This window comes from Nannospalax galili, unplaced genomic scaffold (assembly GCF_000622305.1).
Source record: "Nannospalax galili isolate Female #2095 unplaced genomic scaffold, S.galili_v1.0 scaffold60, whole genome shotgun sequence".
NCBI classification, from domain to species: Eukaryota; Metazoa; Chordata; class Mammalia; order Rodentia; family Spalacidae; genus Nannospalax; species Nannospalax galili.
Window position 1 is genome coordinate 630,041 of NW_008346989.1, and position 24,693 is coordinate 654,733.

At 48.8% G+C, this 24,693-nt stretch overlaps 1 protein-coding gene across 2 annotated transcripts in view; it reads right to left on the reverse strand.

Annotated features, from left to right (window-relative positions):
• Positions 1 to 7,611: 7,611 nt before the first annotated feature.
• Thbs2 (thrombospondin 2) overlaps positions 7,612 to 24,693 on the reverse strand; it is a 31,299-nt gene continuing 14,217 nt past the window's right edge. Inside the window, exons 8-22 of one of the 2 annotated variants that reach the window (XM_029568471.1) lie at positions 24,466 to 24,636; positions 24,035 to 24,211; positions 22,999 to 23,172; positions 22,241 to 22,368; positions 22,012 to 22,164; positions 20,931 to 21,149; positions 19,144 to 19,251; positions 17,506 to 17,665; positions 15,906 to 16,024; positions 15,011 to 15,245; positions 13,086 to 13,313; positions 12,408 to 12,679; positions 11,809 to 11,906; positions 10,252 to 10,391; positions 7,612 to 8,919 (exon numbers count right to left, since the gene is read on the reverse strand). In XM_029568471.1, the coding sequence (XP_029424331.1) occupies positions 8,912 to 8,919; positions 10,252 to 10,391; positions 11,809 to 11,906; positions 12,408 to 12,679; positions 13,086 to 13,313; positions 15,011 to 15,245; positions 15,906 to 16,024; positions 17,506 to 17,665; positions 19,144 to 19,251; positions 20,931 to 21,149; positions 22,012 to 22,164; positions 22,241 to 22,368; positions 22,999 to 23,172; positions 24,035 to 24,211; positions 24,466 to 24,636 (2,390 nt within the window). In that variant the 3' untranslated portion in view covers positions 7,612 to 8,911. The remainder of the gene's footprint in view (positions 8,920 to 10,251; positions 10,392 to 11,808; positions 11,907 to 12,407; positions 12,680 to 13,085; positions 13,314 to 15,010; positions 15,246 to 15,905; positions 16,025 to 17,505; positions 17,666 to 19,143; positions 19,252 to 20,930; positions 21,150 to 22,011; positions 22,165 to 22,240; positions 22,369 to 22,998; positions 23,173 to 24,034; positions 24,212 to 24,465; positions 24,637 to 24,693) is intronic. The other variant, XM_008843387.3, reaches the window with a different exon arrangement.

The window sequence follows — 24,693 nt, forward strand, 5'->3', positions numbered from 1 at the left end:
AAAAATAAAAACAAACCACACACACACACACACACACACACACACACTCACAAAGATACGTTTATAATGGAATCATGTTTCAAACATGACTTTATACCATCTAGAATGTATTTCCTTTCCCATCACTGTGCTGGTAGCCACAACAAACAGCAGGTGAGGGGAGAGTGGGGGTGGGAATGTCCCACACCCTCCCCGGCTCTGCTGGCCACAGCATCAAATGCCTTACTTGTTCTAAAGACCTAGCAGTTTTCAATGGGAAATCTCCTCCTGAGTTCTGATCTGTTTCCCTGACTAAATTTATGTTAAACATCAGCCTCCTTACAGGATTCTGAGCGATCATCAGGACCTGGTCACAGCTACAGGTCAAACAGGCTCTTTGCAACACCTGTTCCAGGAAGTCCTTTCACTTCCTTCTCTTGATTTTGTCTGGTTCTCTTTGGACTCGGTTTGACAGAAGGCCTGTGTTCCCCTCAAGCCTAACCCTGCTGAACCCTGGGATCAGTGTGTTCTCCGCCTGCCTCTCACCATCTTCCCCTTCGGGGTAGTCCCCACCATTTCCATGTGTCAGCCACCTGGCACTTCTGCTCCCCAAGAAGCCCCTGCATTCTGGCTCCTCTTCTGGCTCCTCTTCTACACTGCTTCCTTTTCCGGTCCATTCCCTTAGCCCCAATCATTGGCTCTGTCCTTGACATCCACTGGAGTTATCCCTCACGAGCACCGCATCTGGGACCTCTCCAAGTGGGAAAGTGTCTTATCGGTTTTGGTGGCCTCTATCCTTTTCTGTTACTGTAACTGAATGCCTGAGGCAGGGTGATTTATAAGAAACAGCTATACTTCTAACAGTTCTAAAGATTGGCATCCAAGGGATTCAGCAGAGGGCTCTGGTGAGGGTCCTTTTGCTGCATTGTAACATGGTGGAGCCATCTTGTAGAGACAGCAGGTGTGCTGGCTCAGTCTCCCTTCATCTTCTTATAAAGCAACTGAAGCAGTCACGAATCTCCACCTCCCAAAGGTCCCACCTCCAAAGGCTATCAACATGTGAAGCAACGGGGCGGGGTGGGGGAGCTTACATTCCAATGTGCTGAGGGAACATACTCAAAGGGCAGCAGCCCTTATACAAGGAGAAGCTTGACGCAAGAGGTCTCCTGTCCTCCTAGGCTCAGTTAATCTGGACCAGCCCTGCCACTGAGCTGGAGGAGGGGTGGGGAAGAGAGGGCAGAAAACACGCACACACAGCTAGACCCCTGTCAGTCACTAGGCCCCCCAGTTCTGTGTAACATGCGTGCCAACTCAGTTTTGCAGCAACCCTGATGCTTATTTTTTTTTAAACTGGTAATAAGTCACTTTACTTTATTTTTATTTATTTTTGTTTTTCAATGTATATGTTTTTTCATTTTTCAATGTATATTTTTATTGAATTTTGTGGATTTCATACATTTTAATCATATTTAGACCTCCCCTATCTGCACGCCCCCACAGCCCACCACAGGATTTCACACATTCTGTCTTATATGTTGAAACCTATTGAGTCAAGTTTGGGTGCCCAGCTGTCTCTTGGTGACTGTACATCCACTGGGGCCTGTCCAGGGTATCTAGCATCACTCTTTTAAAGAAGGTCAACTCTCCCTCACTCAGCAGTGACCAGCTGCCAATAGTTCCTCGGCTAACTTGGGGCCTCCTGCCCATTTCCCCCGTTCTATGCTGGGTTTTTGTCTGACAGAGTTTGCATGGGTCTTGGGTATGCCGTCATCATTGCGGTAAGTTCATATGAGCAAGTTCCCAGGAAGCTTTGTAAGACTGTTTTCTTTTTTTTTTAATTTTATGATTTTTATCTGATGTGTATGCATATATTGCCTGTATGTAGGTAAGTGCACCCATGTCGTGCAGTGCCCAAGGAGGACAGAAGAGGCTGTCGGATCCCCTGGGACTGGAGTTACAGTTGTTAGCTGCCATGTGGGTGCTGGGATTCGAACCTGGGTCTTCTGCAAGAACAACCAGTGTTCTTAACCACTGAACCATCTCTCCAGCCCGGACTGTTTTCTTATGGTCACTCACCACCCCTGGCTTTTACAATCTTTGCACCCCCTCTTCCACAATGATTCCTGAACCCGGGGTGGGTGAGGTAATACAGGAGTCCTATCCAGGAACAGATACTATGTAGCCTCTTATTCTCTACACTTTGGCCAGTTGTTTATTTCTTAAAAGCAGATGAATATGTGTGAACTGAAACCCTCATATTCTTGTTACGGAGGTCATCATGTACCATGGGGTTGAAGTTGCAGTTGCTGTTGGAAAGATGCGTGAACAATTCACAGCTTTGAGTGTGGAGTGGGTATACCAGGAGGGTTACAGAACCTGCTGCCTGTCATCAACCCCCATCCCACCCTCGTTCTCCCTGCAGATGATGCAGGGCCACTGGCAGGAACTGGGAATTCCTTTTCAAATAACTGAGCCTGTGCTTTCCTGGAATCCCAATGCACATGCTTTTAGCTCAAAATGATGAGGCTCTCCCAAGGCTCTGCTGTGTCAGCCGGGTGAGAGGCCCAGCTTGGAAACCAGAAAGGCTGTCTGTCCAGACTCACTCACAAGTTCATGTTGGCCAGAGCACTTGGCTAGAAACCAGGATGTAAGTATGTGGATTCAGGGTTTGTACTGCACTGTCTAGAACAGAGCACCAAGTCAGAGCTCTCTCCATGGGCAGGAGAATCTGCACCCAGAGGGCAGAGTAGATGGCACTGGGCTCCCTTGTGCTGTGTCCCAGACCTCAGCTCCAAACAGCTATTAGAAGCTGAAGTGGGGAACGTCTCCTATGTTTTCTGCCCCACGTTGCAGTGTCCTGGGCAGGAATGAAGACATTCTATAGAGATACTTGTGCCCCTATGGCTGTCAGACTGTTGAAACAACTGATCCCAAGAAACTGGAATTTCCCCTGCAGTCTCATGCTAGGAGAAGGGAAAATCCGAAGCCTGGTGGCCACCAGAAAGGTCTATTGTCTCTCAGGAGGAGATTTCACACAGGTCTGACAACTTACCAGACCACCTTCCTGAGAGACTGGAAGGTGATGATGCCAGGTAGGAACACCCTTGGCCAGGACTGCTAAGCTTTGTACCTCTTACCCTTCTCTTTAAACCTGAACCCCACATCTGGACCCTCTTCCCCGTGTGACCTCCCTGGATGAATCTTTTTCCTCTGCTTCAACTATTACTTTCGTAATTGTCCTGATGAGGATGGTGTCTGAGCCTAGCTTATGGAGGCATTGGCCCAGGCCAACAACCTCTTTATTTTATTTCTCCAGGAAGTAGTTAAAGGCTGGTTAGGAGTCTACTTGATAGAGAAAAGCCTGCCCTAGGCTCCTCGCTTCAAAAGAACTGTCCCTCCCTGATCCTCAAGTGGGTCCTGGACAGCCCAGCTTCACCTGCCCACAACAGTGACCTACCTATTCAGTGACACATACTTCAGCTCCTCTCCCTCATCCCTCAGCTCTCAGGGTCACTTCCACACCAAATAGGGTGGCCCATGCCCACATCTATGCTCTGCCCCAGGCTAAGGCAGAACCTGGGTCACAAGGTTTCCCCGATGCTGATGATCGCACAAGGAAGCTGGTTTTACTGTTACAATAGTTCCAGTCATGGACATGGACAAACATGTGGTCACCCTCCTCCGGTCGCTAGACCATGACCCCATCAGCATTCTGGGCTCTGAGGAAGCCTTCGCTGGCTCCAGCTTCCTCCCATCTGGACTGTAACTCTCAGCTCCAGACTCCCTATGTTTCCCCCATCGACACAGTCCTTTTTAAAAGTGCACTAACTCACATTTAAGCTTATAAAATCTCATTCCTCTGAAAGTGTACACCCAGTGGGGTTTGGTTAAGATTTGAGTGTTTCTTGACCACTTCAGTATCCCATTCAGATGCCTGGGGAGGTTTCCTGCTGCAAACTGACGTCACTAGTCCATGCCACCTGGCTCATGCTGACCTCATTGTCCGAGGTCTCAGCTACTCTATCACTCAGAGGCATCCACAGCCGCTGGTGCTTTTCATGCTACACCAGGGGGCTGCAATATGCACCCTGCCCCAAATCGCTTCTGTTCGTTCTCTCTCCTTTCAAACCATCATTTTCTCTTCCATCTTCTGTGCACCCAAAACACTCAAATTGTTTGTTTTATTACTAATAATTCTAGTTAGTTCTCACAATATCCTCCTTAAAGGACAAGTTATTTGTGCTTTATAATAGGTGACGATATGAAGGTTAGAGGAGGTAACTTGCCCAGGGACACAGCCAGTCATGGATGAGGGTGACTCTGAGGGAGGGCAGAGCCCCTGTGGAGCGGCCCTGACCAGTTTCCTCAAAGACAAGCTCAGTAGCATGCACAGAACCATAATTAATGATCAAGAATGAACTTTCACTGTCTGCTTGGATGCCAGAGCATCTCGAATTGCTCCAGATATGGCTTAAACAGCAAAGCCCTTGGTTTGTTGAGCACCTGACCTCACTTCACATGATAGATTGAGGCACCCAGAGTTTAACAGCTCACTCCCAGCCCAACAGCTGACCCATTTGAATGCATGCCTTCCCCCTCCCCCTCCCTCTGCCCACCCTGTCTGCAGACAGACACCCAGCACTTTCACACAGGGCTCTCAGCTGAAATCTGGTCTTCCCACTAGAGTTCAAGGCATGTGCACCGTGTCTCTTTGCCGGAAGCTCAATGTTAAAATATCACTTCTTGTAACACATTTGATGTGTTTGCTGTGGGAAAACCATCATATGATGCAAAGAATGTCAAATATGGCTAGAAGTGTGACGTTCTAAAAGGAATTCCCATGAATCCAGCGCAGGGTCCTGCTGTACCTACAAGCAACAGCCTGTGCTCCTGAGGAGGCCAGAGGGGAATGGTTGCCTAGTCTCCATGCCAACCCACTCCACAAGGCTTCTTAGAACCTCACATGGAAGGAGATAGGGGCAGAAGTAGGCCTTGGCACCCCTGTGGCCCTGTTTTGTGCGGGGGCAGCAAGGACTCAGAGGTGCCTAGGGCCAGCACTTGGCGACTGGTGGCCCAGACTTCTTGGCAAGAATACCCAAGGAGTTTCCCAGCTACTGTCCTGACTGCCTTGGCAGTGAGCTCTCTATCCGAACAATGCGCTCTGCTAAGTGTTTTTCCCCAGGAGCAGAGCAGCACCCGTCCCTGGGGAGGTGGCTGGCAGGGCCTCCATTCTTTCGGCTGACCTGCTGGCACTGAGGTATTGACTCTGAAGAGCACCAGCCGAGAGAGGAAAGGACCACATCAATGTCTCATCTGCGTTTTCAGTTCTCACCAGAATTCCCCAGCGTATGTGTGACCATCTCCAGTTCACCATCGCTCACGGAGCCATGTGTCTGGAAGTAGGGGAACAACCCCAGCTCCCCTAAACTGGTTCCCTGCAGCTCAGGAACCACTCTGCCTCAGGGCCAGAAAGACTACTCTGAGAAATCCAGAGTACTTGAGCAAAGTCAGCCCAGACTTCCAAAAACCTTCAAGCGCCATGGAAGGGTCTAAAAACTCCCACAGCTGAGGAAGAGTTCACCTTAGCCTTGGAAGGGCACAGGCTGGATTGACGAACAAGGTTCTGATTCTGACCCAGAGCCTCTCATCTCTTAGGTCACGAACCCCAAATCCAGTTGCCTGCTGTGGCCTGGACACCTTCAACGCACAGGCCTGCAGTCTGTACCTGGAGATAATACGGAACACAGATTCTTCCACTTTCAAAGTCCTGGCCCCATTGGAGCACAGTCTCAGCTTCCAGAACCTGGGAACCTGTGAGCATCACGAGAGGAGATGTGGGCTTTTCTCTCATATAAGTCACCAGACTCCAGGGACCCCTCAGGTCTGCTCAGGTCATGGGCACACAAACTTCAGACTTGGAGACAGTGACTCTGATATGCCCAGGGCCACAGGGAAAAAAACCACACTGTCAGACAATGATCAAAAAGAAAAGAATCTGAACTCAAAGCACTGAGCAGTGTCCCATGTTAAGGCGGCTTCTCAGCACTGCTTATTCCTGACCTGTGTCTTTTTATTTCTTGAATAAAATGTGTGTTAAGTGTCCTTCCACACTGCCCCAAAGGCAAGCCAAAGTCATGTTCCCTTACCCTGTGGTTCCCTTCCCTCCCTCCCCCTCCCTTCCCTTTCCTTCTAACTAGGGTTCTGACATTTTCAGGCTCACTTATCAGGCCCACCCCAGCTACTGCACCCAAAGAAAGCTATTCTCCCCCGCCTTACTTTTTCTCCTCTCCCTCCCCCGTCCCTTCCCCTCTCCCTCCCCCCTCTCTCCCCTCCCTCCCTCCCTCCTTACTTTCTTTCTCCTCTCCCTCCATTCCTTTCTCGTTTCTCTCCGTCTCTTTGACTCTACTGTCAGAAATTCCCATCGACTGGGTGCTGAGGAAACTCCGGGACTACTATGGCCTCTTCCCTGGACTAGCCCAGGACTTGCTGTGTGCAGCAGGGTGGTTCCAAATGTGCCTTATGGTCTCCACTCCATCCTCTGTTTGGGAGCAGCAGGCAGGGAAGTGCCCACGGTGTGACTGAGCGATCCCTTGTGTCTCACCCTTTTCTGAAGCCTTTAGTGATGCTTGCTGGATCTACTGCAAGGCTCCACTCCCCTCTAACAAGAAGAACTGACAGCGAGGGAGGCCTTGCGGAGGGTCTGAGGCATGTGTATCCCAAGGCCTTCAGTGGAACAGAACCCATGGCAAAGACAGCTGCTTTGGACCTTGATCCTGCCCTTGAACCTGTGCAGATACCAGGAAATCCTGCAGCCAAGGGAAGCAAGCTCCTTTGAGCTCCAGAAAGCTTAATGTCCTTTAAGCTCCAGGAAGCTTAATGTCAGTTCTCTCTAGGTGAAACTTTCTCCCTCCCCCAAGAAGGAATCCCACTAATTCTTTTTAAAAAAGGGAGAGAGATTCGTTTATAGAAACCTTTTTATAATTTATTTGCTATTGTTAATCTTTAGTATAAAAATGAAGCTCTAGCTAAATGTAGGATTTCAGTGGTGAAATTTGGACCAGGTAAACAAATAAATAAATATTTACAGTCTTTGGCAAAACAAAGTTTCGTTGACCCATATGAGAAGCTTGTTTTAAAAGACATAAATAATTTACAAAAAATATGGTACATTAAGTATTCACACCAACGCCCCTCCTGGTACCATTCAGCCAGATGCCCCCAAACAGAAACCTGCACACACTCCACCATCCGCACAGCTGGGAAGTCTCCCAACCCCGTGTTGGTCTTGGGAGTACAGTTCCACAGAAAACAAAAAGCTCAGAAAAAGTCCACCCTCAAAGCAGCAGCACACAAATAACTACATGAAAACAAAGTGTGGAAACTCAGACTGAACTTACGGATTATTTCTATCTGACTTAGAAATGCAGTCACCATTAATAGAAAGGGGAGAGAGATATGCCCCATGTCAGAGGGACAAGGTAAGCTTCCACTGGACTCATGTAGAATGGAGGGCCTAGTATTTCCTTGAGCAAGATCATGTACCTGAAAGTAAAAAATAAGCCAAGCGTTTACCGTGTGACTGACTACTGGGTGTGTCTGGCAAAAACAAATGCTGATTTTTCTATATAGCGAAGAAATAATAATAATAAATTGAATTAAAATCATCAGTAACTGTGTGTATCAAGGTTCTGTAATGAATTGATCCTTTCTATTTATTCACCCTACTTCATTTTACAGTGAAATTCATCATGACAGCATTATAAAGCCTTGTATTTCAACCAGCAGATATTTTTGTTGTATGTCTTTATGTTATTATATCCTTGTTATATGTTTATTTCTAGATAAACACTCCATATTGTTACTTTGCATCTTTAAAATAAGTTATTGGTGAGTAGAGCTGTATTCTAAATTCATTTAATAAATACTAACAAAGCAGGTATGCCTGGAACCTTAATGAAATGTATTACCAACTTAGACAAAAGCAACTTTTCCATCCTCTCCGAAGCCTGGAATAGAAACGGGGGGCCAAAGTGCATTTGTTGATTATCTGCCACTCTGTTTCCCAGTAGCAGATATGGGGAAAGGTGCCCAGGCAGCGATCCTAGCAGTCATCCTACAGAGCCTGATGAGCACCAGGTGGGCGCTCCAGGAGGCCAGGTGAACGGGAGGCGCTTGGCTCTGGGGGAGGCTCTGAAGAGCCCACAGCTGGCATCTCTAGTGGTCCCCTTTCAGGGCCACGCCTTCTTTGTCTTTGTCAAAACAGCTGTCACTATGGATCAAGAGGAGTAAGGGGGAAGTGGTAGTCGTCTAGTTTTGTGACTGTTTTCAATAGTGTAATTAGTCGGTGTCTTACATGATTGGATGTGGGGCCACAGTCTCATGTGATGATTATCTTCTAGCCTCTTCGTTCTGCAGCATTATTCCAAACTTTACCTGACCCTTCTTCATGAGTGACTTGATAGGATCTGCATGTTACTGTAGAACAGCACAGACCCAAGAACAGGGAGAACATTAAGCACTGAAAGTAGCTGAGTGATATTTTTCATGCTTAATTTATGATGACTTATGCACAATATTCCCTTCAACTCCATATACACATAAATACAGTAAGTAATTACATTTTACATGTAAACGTCATTCTCTTTAAACAAACGAGAAAAAGCTACACAATGTCATGCTCGATTTTCATCCACATCTCATATCTCATCAAACTGTTTTCTGGCAGTAGGCGAGTCCTTCATCTTGGCGCTCCCTCTGTGTCAATCCTCTGAAAGTACTTGGACTTGGGGCTCATGAAGGAGGGGAAGATCCACTCAGTTACGGTCAGGAAATGGGAAATGCCATAAGAGAGAAAAGCTGCAAGTACCAGAGTGAACCTGAATGTCCAGGAAACAGTGCGGCACTCTGCGGGCAATACAGCTGTACAGCATCTCTAAACATCTGCAAGAGAAGGAGCACCAGAATTAGAATGGCAGAAACAGGGAATATTTTATACTGGGTGTTTGTTTGTGGGAAGCAGTTATCTCCTCATAGCTAGATTGGAACTCATTGTGTAACCTAGACTGGCCTCAAACTTGTGGTGGTCAGGAGCCCCTGCCTCAGTCTCCCAATCACTGAGATTACATGTGTCTGTTTCATCTATGACCTCAAACATCTTTAATTAACTTTTAAATGGCATAAATGGGATAGCTGGGTGAAAGGATGGATGGATGGATGGTGAGTGGATGGATGGACAGTGAGTGGATGAGGATGGATGGATGGATGGACGGATGGTGGATGGATGGTGGATGGACGGACAGATGGTGGATGGATGGATGGACGGATGGTGGATGGATGGATGGATGGATGGATGATGGATAACAGGTATGGATAGATGTTTGGACTAATGGAATAGATGAGTGGATGAATGGTGTTTGTATAGATGGAAGGAAGGAAGATGGATGGATGGATGCGTGGATGGATGCATGGATGGATGGATGGATATAAGGAAGGATAGATGGATGGGTAGATGGATGAATGGGTGTTTGGATGAATAAGTAAATGTATGGGAGGGTGGCTAGATGTCTTCATGAATGGATGGATTTTGGTTAAGTAGATGGATGAATGGATGGATAAATAGGTGTCTGGATGGATGGATGATGTATATTTGATGTTTGGGTCGATGAGTGGATAATGGAAAAATGAAATGTCTTCGATAGCCTCCTAATGTAAGGTAAAGGGATCTTGGATGGGAGTGAGCAGAGAAATCATGGTTCTTATCTATGATTCATGTGTGATTTTCAAGGTTTGAGTTTAAGAAATATCTCTGAGCCTTAATTGTCTCCTCTATCGAAGACATGCAGTTAGACTGGAGAGTTGGGTTTGCTTCCAGGTTTACATTTCGGTTCAGATAAACTCTTAAAGTGTAACTAAACAGAAGTTTCCTTCCCTCCACCCCTCTGTCTTTCCCTTCCTCCCTTCTTTCCTTCAATTTGTAGCAAAGATGGAAATCTAAAATGCCTCTAAGTACTCAGAAAGCAGAGTGACAGAAAGTTATACGGCCTAGTACAGTGTAGCAGAAACTGTCCTACCAAAGGCATTCAGATTCAATTTAAAACAAGGAAATCACCAAAAAAGAACTTACGTTGCCTAAATCACACCTCTGCTGGGAGGGCAAAAGCCCTAGCTCACAGCATCAGTTTACTGCCCTAGAACAAAGCTTCTGTCAGCAGAAGAGTGGACGACGCCAGCCCCTGCTGGCCTGTAGGACCATCCTCTGATGCATAAACTCACCTCTGCATTCGTACTTGAGGTCAGAGAAGTAGACCATTTCTTGGGAGAAGACGAACAGGCCCAGGCGCCCACCAGCATAGGTGTGGTCGTAGATCGGTCCCGAGTCGGCCATGACCTGCTTTCCTTCATGCACTAAGACTCTGAAACAGGCAAAGGAACAGAAGACAAAAGAGAATTTGAACTTGCAGCACATCCCCTGGAGGCCTGGCAGTTGGCTCTGGATGCCATTGCGTCTCCTTTCCCCTCCTGGTGCTGAATGTGAAAGCGGAACAACACACGGGTCAGCCAGTGGCTGTGATCTCCACCACTGATCCACATGCAGTCCAACCCAGACAGACCTGGGATACCACCATCTTATCAGAGTTTCAGCATGGCCTGGGTAAAGCTTTTTTTCCCCCAGGAGCACTGGGTCCATCCCTTCTCACAGAAAACCTGCTGCCACCCTTGGTGTGTGCTTATAGCGACTGTTTGTGGTGGTGTCCGTTGTTATGAGCCAACACTCTGAGGTTTTTTTCCTGATCGCCTAGGGGAATAGATGCCCTTTCTTTTCCTAGGAACCTGGTCTTCCCCCTGTGCGTGGTTCCCATAGCCTTCATTTCCATGAAGATCCTGACTCCCATCTTTTTCTTGCTGTGAGAGTTGCCTGTGTTAAGACAGAGCTCTGTCTTCCTGGCCCGGAGTGGGAAGTGATGCCCCAGAATGCCCTGATGGAGGACATCAGTGACAGACAGGGCCTCTTACAGTGATATCACATACCACAAGCCAGTCTGTACCTCACTCACCCAGACCCCCAAGGACCTACACACTCCTGACGGCTGACAGGGGTATAGCTCAGCACTTGCTCAGCATGTGTAGACCCCTGGGTTTCACCCAGATGACCCTCCACTCACTAGGAGAGTTGCTACCACCCACCAAGTATCCTAAGGTATAGCTCACTTTTCAACATTTTTAAATAATGTATAATAAGAATGCAAGACGGAAGAGAGAGACATTCAAAACTGAAGACTCCAGAGAAGGGCATAAAAAAGTTTACAATGACGAACATGTCTGTTGAGACCATCCAGTGGGAAGAAGGACTGGCCATCCAGTGGGAAGAAGGACTGGCCATCCAGTGGGAAGAAGAAGGACTGGCCATCCGGGAAGAAGGAGTGGTGGTCATCCAGTGGGAAGAAGGACTGGCCGTCCAGTGGGAAGGAAGGCTCGCATCCAGTGGGAAGAAGGACTGGCCATCCAGTGGGAAGAAGGACTGGTCATCCAGTGGGAAGAAGGACTGGCCGTCCAGTGGGAAGATGGACTGGCCATCCAGTGAGAAGAAGGATTGGCCGTCCAGTGGGAAGATGGACTGGCCATCCAGTGGGAAGATGGACTGGCCATCCAGTGAGAAGAAGGATTGGCCATCCAGTGGGAAGATGGACTGGCCATCCAGTGGGAAGAAGGATTGGCCATCCAGTGGGAAGATGGACTGGCCATCCAGTGGGAAGAAGAAGGACTGGCCACCCAGTGGGAAGGCAGTCCTGAGAGTGCTGTCATTGCATAGAAACACACAGCTGGCCTTACCTCATGTAGCCTGTCTTGGGTCTGTGAATCAGGTGCCACCTGTAGGCAGTGTAGTCTTTCCAGCCAATGTTTTTGGGGTCGTGCCATAATGTGCGCACCTGAGGAAGAACATCACTGCTGAGTGCTGGGCGCCTGACTCCCACCAGCCTCCCTCCCCTGGGCTGTGCAAAGTAACATCCTGCTTGCTGTGCCCCCTCCCCTCTGATGTGTTTTATGGTCTATGTGCTACACAGACAAATGCTATGTATCTCCCACCATACTGTGCAGGTGGAATATTACAATGCACCTAAACCCACGGCAGAGGGCTTGCAGTCAGTCCTTGGCCCAGACAGTTATAGATCTGAACTCAAGTCTTCTGCTTCTTGGATAAAGAAAAACATTGACACTTTGAAGCCAAGTTCCTGTCTCTGCAAGAGAGTGGGGATATGCCTGTGCTTGCTAATCACATTGACCAAAGCACCAGACCTTGTGTTTAATGCGGTAGGTGCTCAACACCAGTGATTACAATGCCTGCTGCTTGAGTGAAACTTAACAAGCACACAAGGGTGTCTCTGGAATGGGCTCGGACTACAGGGTCATCCCTGGGTGAGGCCCCTCACCTGGCCCTCTGTGTTCCCCGTGTGCCATAAGGCATTCCTCAGGTGCTCGCCTGTGCCGGTGGTGGAGTTCACCACCTTGAGTGACACGCCAGAGTAGCCGTACGCCCGGCTGGGCTTATCTTCCCAGTAGGTCTGAGTGACCTGTTTCCACATCACCACGTAGAAACGACTACTCGACTGGTAACCAAAGACGAAGCCAGCATAGTCATCATCACGGTCAGTGTTGACATAGAAAGTGCCGCTGAAGTCCACAGACCCAAACTCATCAAAACCTGAGTGCAAAGGAAATTGGCGTGGTCTGTATCTGTGTGTCCAGGGAGACACACCCGGGGCCTCAGTGTCCGTGTTACCTGAACATGTATCTAAGACACTTAAGTTGACTCTGCTCTTCCACAGCCCAAATTCTTCACTATGAGATTAGCTAAGGCTGTGGAAGTTGTTCAGACCCAACTGTCCAACTGACAGAGCTGGGTCAGAGGCTCCATGTGTCTTGTGACACTTCTAGACAGTCCATAGCATGAACTGGCATTCCAGAGACTATGGAGAAGCAAACTATGTTCTCCTGGAAACCCCTGTCCAGATTATATAGGGAACAGTTCCACACACCAAGGACAGTCCTGAATCTCATCCACAGGGTCTTTCTCAGCAGCATCACCCCACCCAGGATCTCAGGCTCACCTACAGCAATTCCAGGGTCTGAGTTTGCCGTCTGCACCAGTTCCTTGCCTTGGTGACGAATGACCCAGTTGGGATCAATTTGCGTGGTTCCCTTGGGGTCCAGAGGGACCATCTGAAAGTTCCTGAAATCTGTCTCACTGATGGCATTGTTCTCAGGACACACGTCATCAATATCTGGGACATTGTCATTGTCAAAATCATCCTTACAAATATCTCCACGCCCATCACCTATGGATAAGGTAGAAACAAACACAAGGGGACAAGGTAGGTGGCTTGCGTGTGTCTTCCTCAGTGTGGACAGAGAGTGCCCAGGCCCTTAACAGTTACTTATGGACTGAGGGTGGATCACATCCAAGACACTTGTATGCTGCAAGGAATCTCAGAAAGATGGCATAATCTGCCCCCCTGAGAGTTCTGCTCCCCAAATTCTGAGCTGAAAACTGTAAATCCGGCCACTGCCCAGCAATGTGTCTTGAGTTTCTGGCTGTTTCTCACTGTCTTTTTTAATAACCAGAGCCATGTTGGTCTATTCAGCATTTAAAGTGGACATTTTCCAGCACACATGACTTTCCCTGGGGAAATTTGACCCAATGAGGTTGGGGCAGTGATTGGGTAGGCCACTCACCACTCTGGTCTGCAAAGGGGGTGGATCATGTGACCTTAGAGCTGCCCAGCCCTTGGCCAAGTGAGATGCCTCTAAGTAGAGGCAGTGAGGTAAAGCCAGACACTCCACTGTGACTTCTAATTTCAGATGCAGAAAAATAAAATACAGTTGACATCAAATATGGTATCTTGACTCCCCCAATATTTCAACTAGTTTCCAGTTCTACATCTATCTACTTCTATCACATACTCCATCGTATATCTATGATCACGTGTTCCCCTCTACTGTGTGAATCATGTGCACGGGCATTTTCTTTTCTTTTCCTTTCCTTTTCCTTCTTTAAGACAGAGTCTCATGTTCAAGGCTGGCCTCCAAATGGCTATGCAGCCGAGGCTAACCTTGAACTTCTGATCCTCCTGCCCCTACCTCTTGAGTACTAGGTTACAGATATTTACCACTCTGCCTGGTTTATGTGACGCTGGGCTTCATCCCCTGCCCCAATAAGAATATTTTTAAAATATTAAAATATTCCTGCATTTATCAGCTTCTTCCCTTCCCAGCTCTCTTCCTGAGTGAGCCAAATCCCACCTCCCACTGTCTGCTCTGGTGTCTGAAACAAGCTGGGAGCTTGCTGCTGAAATCCCTCCTTCTCACGCAGAGAGGATTTTGGGCTGCCCTTGTGTCTCGGCCAGTCTTTCCACGTGCTTCTGAGTCATGTTGGCTCAACACCCCAAGACTCCTGATCTCCATTTGTTCAGGATATGTGTCTTCCAAAGAGGGCTTGGGTCACGGATTGGATCCCTCAGCCACTTGCTCATGGCCTAGCCCACCAGCAAGCACAGCTGTATACTTTGTTATTCAAGACTGCAGTCCTTCTTGGAATGTGACCACCTCCAGAGCCCATACAACCACAGACTTATAACGGTTCCTGACCTTCCATTTCACATGTCTCCAATTTTAGATATGTCACTCTTAAAGCAATAAATCACCTATTCTCACTGGCCTCATATGGTGAACTGTGAACAATATTTCTAAGATTGTCAACATCTTTCAAAAGTACATGGATGCTTAGAGATTTCCTCATCCCAACATTCACAAGCACACATATCCTGTCTGTCACTGATGGAATATTAGACACACAACAAGAAACTGAAACTACCAAACAGGCTTAGGCAGAAGACCAGCCATCTCTGTGCCCAGCACCCAAGATGACCACCATGCCAACAGCTTCTGAGTGTGAGTCCTAAATGACTTCACGGCAGAAGTAGTAGCTCTGGAGGACTACTATGGGACACATACATGAGCCGAGAAAGGCACCCACCATCTGAATCTTCTTGGTCGGGGTTGAACACAAGCCGGCAGTTGTCCCTGTCATCGGGGACACCATCGTTGTCATCATCAGAGTCGCAGGCATCGCCCTTGCCGTCGTTGTCATGATCAGCCTGGTTAGAGTTGGAGATGTACGGGCAGTTGTCCTGGTTGTTCTGGTGGCCATCGTCATCTATGTCTTCATTGTTGTCACACTGATCCCCAACAAGGTCATTGTCCAGGTCCGTCTGGGAGGCAGGGCGGGAGGCAAGCACCATGAGCACTCCTGAGGAAGCCCAGGAAGGCTCTGGGTGCTAGGCTTGGGGCCCACCATACTATCTCACAGGACAGCACTGGGGGCCATGAAAAGAGATGAGGCATGTTAGGCTACTCACAGTCCACACACATAGCCTGGAATCCAGATACCTGGGTTCAGGCTGTCCCAGCCTGCACCCCCTTCCCACAGGGCACATACTAAAGTTAACTACACTCAACAATGCCATTTTTCACACCATTTGCTACAATGTGCTCTGCACACCACATCTCTAGGTCACGTTCTCCTTGTCCCTCTCAGAGGTCAGCCTGGACACGAAGCCAGCTCCCGTGCTTGCCTCAGAGTAACCATGGAGACTGATTTCCCCTCAAACACTGAGAGGAAGCCACGTCCTCACTTGGCCTGTGGCCACTGAGATATAATGTGCTTGGATCTGAGTTGTGTAAGAGGTTCCAGCTGAGATTATTGAAAACCATGTCATGCTTGGCAGAGCACATGGGAACCACACAGGCACAGCTTCATGAAGCAGCTTGAGGACATGGGGTGCCCTGCTCAAAGACACCCCATCACCCACAAAGACATCTCTAGGCAGCAGCTGAGGACTCTAGAACCCTGCTCTGAGATGCCCCATTACCTGATCAGGGTTGTGCATAAGGGGGCAGTTATCACAGTGGTCACCCACGCCATCACCATCCGTGTCTCTCTGATCAGTATTGTAGACAAAGGGACAATTGTCTCGTTCATTGAAAACATCTGTTGGCAAAAAGCAGTGATATGCTGAGTTTCTTATCACATCAAACAGATAAAAATATGGTAAAATGTAAATACTATTAGGTTAATGGAAGAACATATGACACATTTCCCGTTAAAGTCCAAATCCCCTTAGCCTAAAACACAATCAGTGTTTGGAATCCTCCAGGTGACTCCACCCAGCCAGGGGATGAATGTGCAGGTGTGACTCTCAAGACTCAGGTTGGTGTGTTGGTGAGTTGGTACACTGATGCATTGGTGCGTTGGTGCATTGGTGCATTGACTATTCCCACCAAGATCCCAGAAAGTGTGTGTTGAGTCCATAGGAACTCAGCAGAGAGAGATCGGCAAGATTTTCAGAAATCAGAAAATAGGTTACAAAATCTACCAGCTCTGGAGATACTAGAGAAGATGGTGTGAGGAGACTCCAAAAGGCCATGGGGACAAAGTGGAGGGTCAGAGCCAGCAACTCAGAAAGCAGGCCTTGCCTCAATCACATGCCTGAGGAAGAAGAGGCCCCACAGGGGCTTGAGGTCAAAAGAAAGGGCCCTTAAAATGACAGGGTGTCAGAACTTTAGACCCCCATTCAGCATATTGGATGCATCAGCTCACAGCAGAATGGACCTGAGGTGGCAACTGAGTGCATCAAGACTTGAGATGGCAGAGAGGTCCAGACTCTCCTAGGGCCAAGGCAGATGCAGAGCCTAACTGGAAAGTTCTTCTAGAAAACACTTTGAGGTGGGGTCAAATAGCAGGGCAGGTTACAGTGAGTCAGAGGGGCTGAGAGAACTCCAGCTGGGAAGAGGCAAGAAGAGAGAGAAAGGCTAGCAGGGCACAGAGAGGAGTCGAGCAGAGCCCAGTGGCTCCTGGCTCTGCAGGGATGGTGTGATCTCTAAACACTTTGGGAAAGAACTGACCGGGTGCCATGGCATGGTGGGTCTCAGGGCTCCTTTCTTGAGGCTACAGGAGAAAATGTGGACATGCCCTGATGGAACCCTGAGACTGGCACCATGGCTCGGTAAGTGAAAATGCTTGCAGCACAAACCTGATGACCTAAGTTCGATCCCTAGACCCCACATACAAAAGCTAGATGGTGTGACATGTATCTGTTATCCCAGCACTCCTATAGCAAGATGGGAGCAGAGACAGGAGAGTCACCTGAAAACTCCCTGAACAGCTCCACCTGTAGTATGCAAAACCAAGAGACCCTGCCTCAAGAAGATGGAAGGAGAGACGCGACTCCTGAAAGCTGTCCTCTCCCGCCACACATGCTGTGGGCACATGCACGTCCCGCCCCCTACATCATACACAGGCACACAGCAACAAATAAAATTTGAAATCTGTGCATGCTCAGTGGATGCAATCGTTTTTTCAAAGATCTATAGATGATTGATTCATGGCTGTGGACCTGAGGAAACAGAGCACTGAGTCCCTTCTAACCACAAGCCCTGAACTGTGTCACTAAAGTGAGCAGAGCCGCTGACCATCTCCATCAATGTCCACAGAGCAGGCATCTCCCTCTCCGTTGTCGTCTGTATCGATCTGTGCTGGGTTGTGCACATAGGGACAGTTGTCACATCGGTCTCCAACCTCATCCTTGTCGTAATCAGACTGACGGGGATTGAAGAGAAGCTGGCAATTGTCCTAAAAACACCAAAAAAGAGCTTCAGAAAGAGTGTGGTATTGTCAGAGGCCGTAAGAAGGCTGAAGGCTTGCAAGTCCTGCACTCGGACTAAAACAAAACGAACAACATGTAAACAGAGCTTCAGAAAGAGTGTGGTATTGTCAGAGGCCGTAAGAAGGCTGAAGGCTTGCAAGTCCTGCACTCGGTCTAAAACAAAACGAACAACATGTAAACAGAGAAAACGAGTCAGCCCTCCACAAGCACGTTTAATACCACATTGTTTTATAGGTACGTGTGCATCTGTCCTGTCTCACAAATAATGAAATCTGGTGGGGTGTATAAGAGGGTACAGATAGGGTAGAGGATCTAAATATGATCAAAATGTATTGCATGAAACTTCCAAAGAGTCAATTAAAAAATTAAAAAAAAATCCTAAAAAGGAATTTAGATTTCCTACTTCAAAGCTGATACTTCATCTACTTTGTGGTGAAGTCAAAGGAAGGGACAGAATGAATGGACAAGTGGGTCAAAGGACAGAGGGAAGCCAGCGGAGGAGAGCGCTGAGTCCCAACGCAGGAAACCCACCGGCGCCACACGTGAGGCAACGTGTTGTTTTGGGGGGGGGGTTGTTTGGTTTTTTGATGTATATTTTTATTGATTATTTTGTGCATTTCATACAATAGACTTTAGTCATATTTAGACCACCTATCCCATCCACATCCCTCATAGCCCCTCAAGTAATGTCATGCATTTTGTCATATATGTTAAGGCCTATCTGGTCAAGCATTTGTACCCAGATGTCTCTCAGTATAAGTTAATACGCTGACATCTAGCCAGCCTATCTAGAGTCCCTCCCTTAAAGAAGATCAAGTCTCCCTCACCCAGAAGTAATCAATTGACACTAGTTCCTCAACTATGTTTGGGGCCTCCTGCCCATTTCTCCAGGTCTATGCTGGGTATTTGTGTGATTGAGTTTGGTGTGGGTCTTGTCACCATTGCTGTAAGTTCTTACACACAAGTTCCCAGAAGCCTGAAAGCCTCTGTTCCCTTGTGTTCATGCGCCGACCCCGACTCTTGCAATCTTTCCACTCCCTCTTCCACAATGGTCCCTGAAGCATGGACGAGTGAGGCTTAATATAGGAGCCCTATCCAAGCACACACACTCCACAGTCTCTTATTCTCTACACCTTGAGCCAATATGTTAAACCTTCTGTTTGCAACAATTGCCACTTGCCTCCAGAGCAACCGACCAGAAGGAATGGAAGCCCATGAGCACTTTCAAAGCAATTAGGAAAAGTGAAATGATTAAGCACAATTTCTGCAGTGCACCCCATTGACCCCCACACACCAAATAATCTGCATTTGTAGTGACAACTTTATTGGTGACTTCTGGAAGTTTTTCATAAATACATGTCAGGAAACAGCACTCAGAAGACCATTGATATAGAGCTCTGGGCTCCTCCGGCCTCTCAGCACACAAGTGCAGTTCCCACCCTACCTTCTCATCGCTCACACCATCATTATCATCGTCCTCATCACAGGCATCACCGATTCCATCCTTATCGAAATCCTCCTGACCCGAATTGGGCAGTTTGGGGCAGTTGTCCTATAATTAGAGGAGGAATGATGATCATGAAATCATTCTGAAATGCCCTTCTCTCCAAAGCAGGCAATGGAAAACAGGGGTTATGGTACAGAGAATGTGAAGATCTGATACAGGACCTCAACCTAAAGCAAGAGAAGGGGCTAGAGCCAGCACTCAGAGCCCGAGCTATTCTTTTAGGTTCTATTCTGGGAATTAAGTCACTGCTGCTCAGCAGTAGGGACTGAAGGAGCTTGTTCTGAGGCGAGGGTGACCAGGAAGGGACCCGACGCCTGAGAGACCAGAGGAAAGTGAGGGACTGCCTCTCCCAGGAGACGTGAAGTGGCAGGCGCTTAGTGTCCTGTCCTTCCCATGGCCTCAGCTGATGAATCAAGGGCCCCGGCATGCAACCTCAACCCTCACTGGCCAGCAGGTTTCAAAGAAATAAGCCTTCCATAGGTGTGCATGCTGTAGGCCTTGTAATTACTGGACAGAGTCAGTGCTTGGGAGGCAGTCAAGCTCACAGCCTGACAGACACATGGTAGCAGTTAAAGCAGAATTGCTTTATCCCCCATGTTGTGATGCAAACCTGAACTACACGACCCAACTGAGGGACCCTGGAAGCAGGGCAGGGGAGTGCAGGCTTGGGTTCCACAGTACTGACCGTGTGTGTGTGTGTGTGTGTGTGTGTACATAGTGTGTGTGTTCCCATATACATAGTATTTGTGTGAAACCTGCCATTTTGAAGCTGTTACACTGACAAAGGTTTTAAAAGCCAGACATCCCCACAGACAGGAGGAAGCAAGCTGCCTGGGCCAGGGTACCACAGGGTGGACACTTCTGCCTCATTTCTTTGAGGTTTGTATCAGCCAATACTTGCCTCCTTTAATTAAGAGGCACTGAAAGTAGAAATTTCTGCATTAAAATGTTATCACTTTAAACTTAAAATGAGTATTAAATATACCCACAACGATGACCTGTTTTGTAACCCTCCAGCACTTAACATTTGTGAAGTTACAAAACTGTACTAACACCCTGCGTAGTGGACCCAACCCTGATCCCCAGACATGTGTGTGTCTAGGAAAGTTTCTAGGAATTTTCAAAGTAACAGCCAGCAGCCCAGCTTGTCTGGGGGTGGTAATACCCACACCCTGGGGTCAGGCACATAGTCAGCCTGTCCCCTCACTGCTTCCAGCCTACGGCCCAACAACAAGCAGCATGAACCTGTGTTGCTTTAAACAGTGACTCCTGGAACACAAGGAAAATCAATAGCAAAGCCAACTGTGAGCAGTGTTGTGGCAGACACCTGTGAACAGCACGCACCACACACACTCTCTCCATCCCTGTAGGTATAGAAAATGCATGCTCTAGCCTCAAAGTAGGCAATCTGTGTGGAGTGTAGGAGGGAACAGGGCAAGCAGGAATTTCTCACTTAATAGTAAGGCCATCATTTCCAAACACACTCAGTCCCTCCTGGCAGTGTATGACTGAGAAGGGACTGGAGTCCACACCCCACACTGACTGAGGAGAGACTGGAGTCCACGCCCCACACTGACTGAGGAGAGACTGGAGTCCACGCCCCACACTGACTGAGGAGAGACTGGAGTCCACGCCCCACACTGACTGAGGAGAGACTGGAGTCCACGCCCCACACTGACTGAGGAGGAGCTTTTCTCCTGGCTCGAGGTTGGTATGTGTCTCACCTTGATGCAGTGGTAGGTGGCATTGGTGGCACACACCAGGTTGTTGTTGGGCCAGCCATCCAGATCTGAGTCCTCCCCACAGATGAGTCCGTCTCCTGCATAGCCTGTCTGGCACTCACACTTGTACATGGGGTCACTGAAGTGGCCCAAGTATATGCACTCTGCATGCTTGTGGCAGCTGTGAGTCTTGTCCTTGCACGGATTTTCTGGCTCACACACCTGAAGGACCAAAGTGGCATGAACTAAAGGAAAGAGATCAGTCATGGGCACCCCCAGGAGACGAGGGGTTCATTCTTGAGGGGACGTGGGGGGCATGGTAAGACACTAGGTCCTTAAACAACTTTAGACCTGTCAGGAAGTGGTCTTGAGAGCTTGTCAACAGTTCTCTAAGCTAGACAACACTGTTTCTGCATTACCAGGTAATACCACTTGCCACAGCTTTGCTTTAGTTAGACCCTCGAACTCCAAGGCACGTGTGAAGCCCCCAGACCCAGTGCAACAGCTTCGGGAAGTAGGGCCTCATGGCAGGTGTTTAGTCAGCAGGGACCCTCTCTCCTCTGTGGATCAATGCTGAGTGCTGAGTGCTTGAGTATCTCTCTCTCTCTCTCTCTCTCTCTCTCTCTCTCTCTCTCTCTCTCTCTCTCTGTGTGTGTGTGTGTGTGTGCGACTTCTACCATAGAATAACAGCACAGAGACCCTCACTAGCTGCCTGGTCCTCAATCTTGAACTCCTAGACTTCCAGCCTCCCAAAATTTGAAAAATAAGTCCTCTGTCCATTATCCCTGCCCTGCTTCTGGCATCCTGCTACGGCAGCCCAGAACAGAGCAAGGCTTTCTTGCTACTCTGATACTCATAGGTCCTTTGCATGAAAACTTAGACCTAGATTCCTCCATGTCAGTAGGAGAGGATCCAGGTGGACAGAGGCTTCGAGGCTTCCAGGGGAACATTCTCTCCATCTCTCTCCCAACAGCACTGACTGCCCTTTCTCCTCCCTATCCCATCTCCACTTATCTGGATTGTCTGTTTTGTTTTTTTTTTTTTCAAAGCCTTTAGTAATATAGACAAGGCCAGCCTCGCTCACCTGCTTTTCTGTCCTGGCAGCCTCCAGGCCAACCCCAAAAGGCTGGCTCCCCTTGTAGCGTGGGGGGCAGGGCAGGCAGTGGAAGCCAGGCTGGGTGTTGACACAGCGGGAAACTTTGTTGGTTGAGAAGCAGATGTCCGTGACCACAGCACACTGTGAGGACAGGCATAAGTGAGCTCCTCTCCCCATCTCTACAGGGTACCCTGATGCCCGAGGTGGGGGTATCTACCTCATCCAGGTCTTCACAGTGGGTGCCGTTGCCCAAGAAGCCCACTGGGCAGGAACCACAGGACCAGGACCCATCAGGGAAGCTGTTGCATTCAGCTCCAGGGAAGCATGGGTTGGATAAGCATCCATCTGCACGGAGGACACAGCTAAGGCTGGGTAACACCTGCCTCAAGCAACACCAGACACTCACAGATGGAAGCTCTTGCCTGTGTCTGTCAGGTACTCTGGTTCAGTTGCCCTTAAATTGTGCTGCTAGGGATATTCTGGGGACATCTACTCAGTGTGGAACTAGAGTGTCACCAAAGGCTATATCAGCTGAGAGTATCTTTCAAGATGAGAGTGTGACAGATTGCAAGCCCATGTGCAGGTTATCATTTGTATGTGGTCACATTGTCACATTGTTCACAACATACTGCACAATCATCTCTGCATTTGCATAAATATTCTGGAGCATAAAATAGTTATTAAAAATATCTGTTTCTACATATGCAGGTTTTTATTTTCTATACATCTAAGGAGTTCACAAAATGGTTGTATTTTGTATCAGAATAAACACCAGAGGTTTCTTCAGAGGCATCTCTGGCTAAGACACCTCCCCCTACAGAACACACCCTTCAATAAATCCTTTAACACATGCACATGTGCCCCTCCCCACATGCATGCCCTGTGACTCACCAATAAGGCAGCTCCTTTGACACGTATATACACACATGAGCAAGTGTACACACACACACGCCACATGCATGCTCTGTCACTCACCGATGGGGCAGCTCCTCTTGTTGCACATCTGGTGTTCCTTTACATCCCCCACGCAGTCCTTCCCACCATACTGGGGCTCAGGGCTGTTGCACGCACGTGTGCGCTCACGGATCCCTCCAGCACAGGTGACTGTGCAGGTCGACCACGGAGACCAAGGGCTCCAGCGGCCATCGACTGTGGAGAGAGCCAGGGAAGCGGGTTGAGAGGGGAGTGAAGGAGCAGACACGTGATGGGCGCTGACCAGAACAGAGGAAAGAAGACGAAGGTGACGCCCTGGTTGTTTCTATGCAGCAGAAGAAGGTCTAGGAGAACAGGGAGAAACTGGGCTCCCGTGAACCTTCCATGACTGTGAGTGAGAGAGCAGTGCTGATTACAGAACTGTACACAGATTTATTTGTCTTTAAAGGGAAATCCTTACAACCTTTTATAGCTAAAGGCCTAGAATTCTTTACCAAGCCAGGAGACTAACCTCAGCTCTGAAGTGCTGTGTAGGTGGAAACTTATTGCACAGAGCAGCTATACAGGGCACAGCCAGGAAGATAACCCAACGTGAAAGCAATCCCCCTGCAGCAGTGCATGATGGGAGCCCAGCCTCCCTGGATAGGGTCTGGTCCACTAAGCTGCAGTTCCCCTAAGCCGTGGCTTGGTGTGGCTCAGAAACAAGCAAAGTCCTGTCCTGAGACCCACTCTGCTGACCCACGGTTCCAGCTCCAAATTTACGATTATGTCTTTCTGCAAGTGAACATCACTGTCCATCTGACTGCTCTGTGCAGGTTCAATGAACATTGGGCTAGCTCAGGAGGTCAGGGCTTGGGGCCAGTAATGGGCACTGACCTCAGAACACCACAGAGCACTGCTGGAGCTGTGCTGACTTTCGCTTTAATGACCCGACTGGGCTGGACCCCCCTCCACCCCATGGTGCTTACTTGGGCATGGGGCACCCTGGCAGGTCTTGGTCTCCCGGCCACTGCCTTTGGGCTGACTTTCGCTTTAATGACCCGACTGGGCTGGACCCCCTCCACCCCATGGTGCTCACTTGGGCATGGGGCACCCTGGCAGGTCTTGGTCTCCCGGCCACTGCCTTTGCAGTTCTTGCCACCCATCTGGGGCACCGGCGAGTTGCAGAGACGGATTCGGGTAACGTTGCCAACTCCACAGGTCACAGAGCATGAGGACCAGGGTGACCAGTGGCTCCAGCCGCCATTTTGCCGAACTGAAACAGGAAGCAGAGAGAAGTCAGCGTCTCAGGCTGTGTCCTGGGGCTGGACCACTCCCCCAAGGTCTGCCTTCCCAGCTAAATCTTGTTTATACCGACAGGGAGCAGGACCTTCACTCAGGAGAAAGCTCTTCTCCTGGTAAAAACCCTCACTGAGGCCATAGCCTCCAGACATCAGCAGGCACCAGTTGCTGTCATACTCACATGGCAAGCCATGTACCCCACCCTAGGGTGTGGCAGGGGACACTCACTTCGGGTATCACATTTGCCCAGGCTGCAGGTACGTGTCTGGATGGAGGGGCCCAGACAGGTATTGCTGGTGACATCACAAGACCGGCCTCTCTGCTGGGTCCCAGAGCCGCAGGTGACAGAACACTCAGTCCACTCTGCCCATGGAGACCAGCCCTCTTCACTGTCTGCTGCTGGGCAAGAAAGCATACACACACACACACACACACACACACACACACACACACACA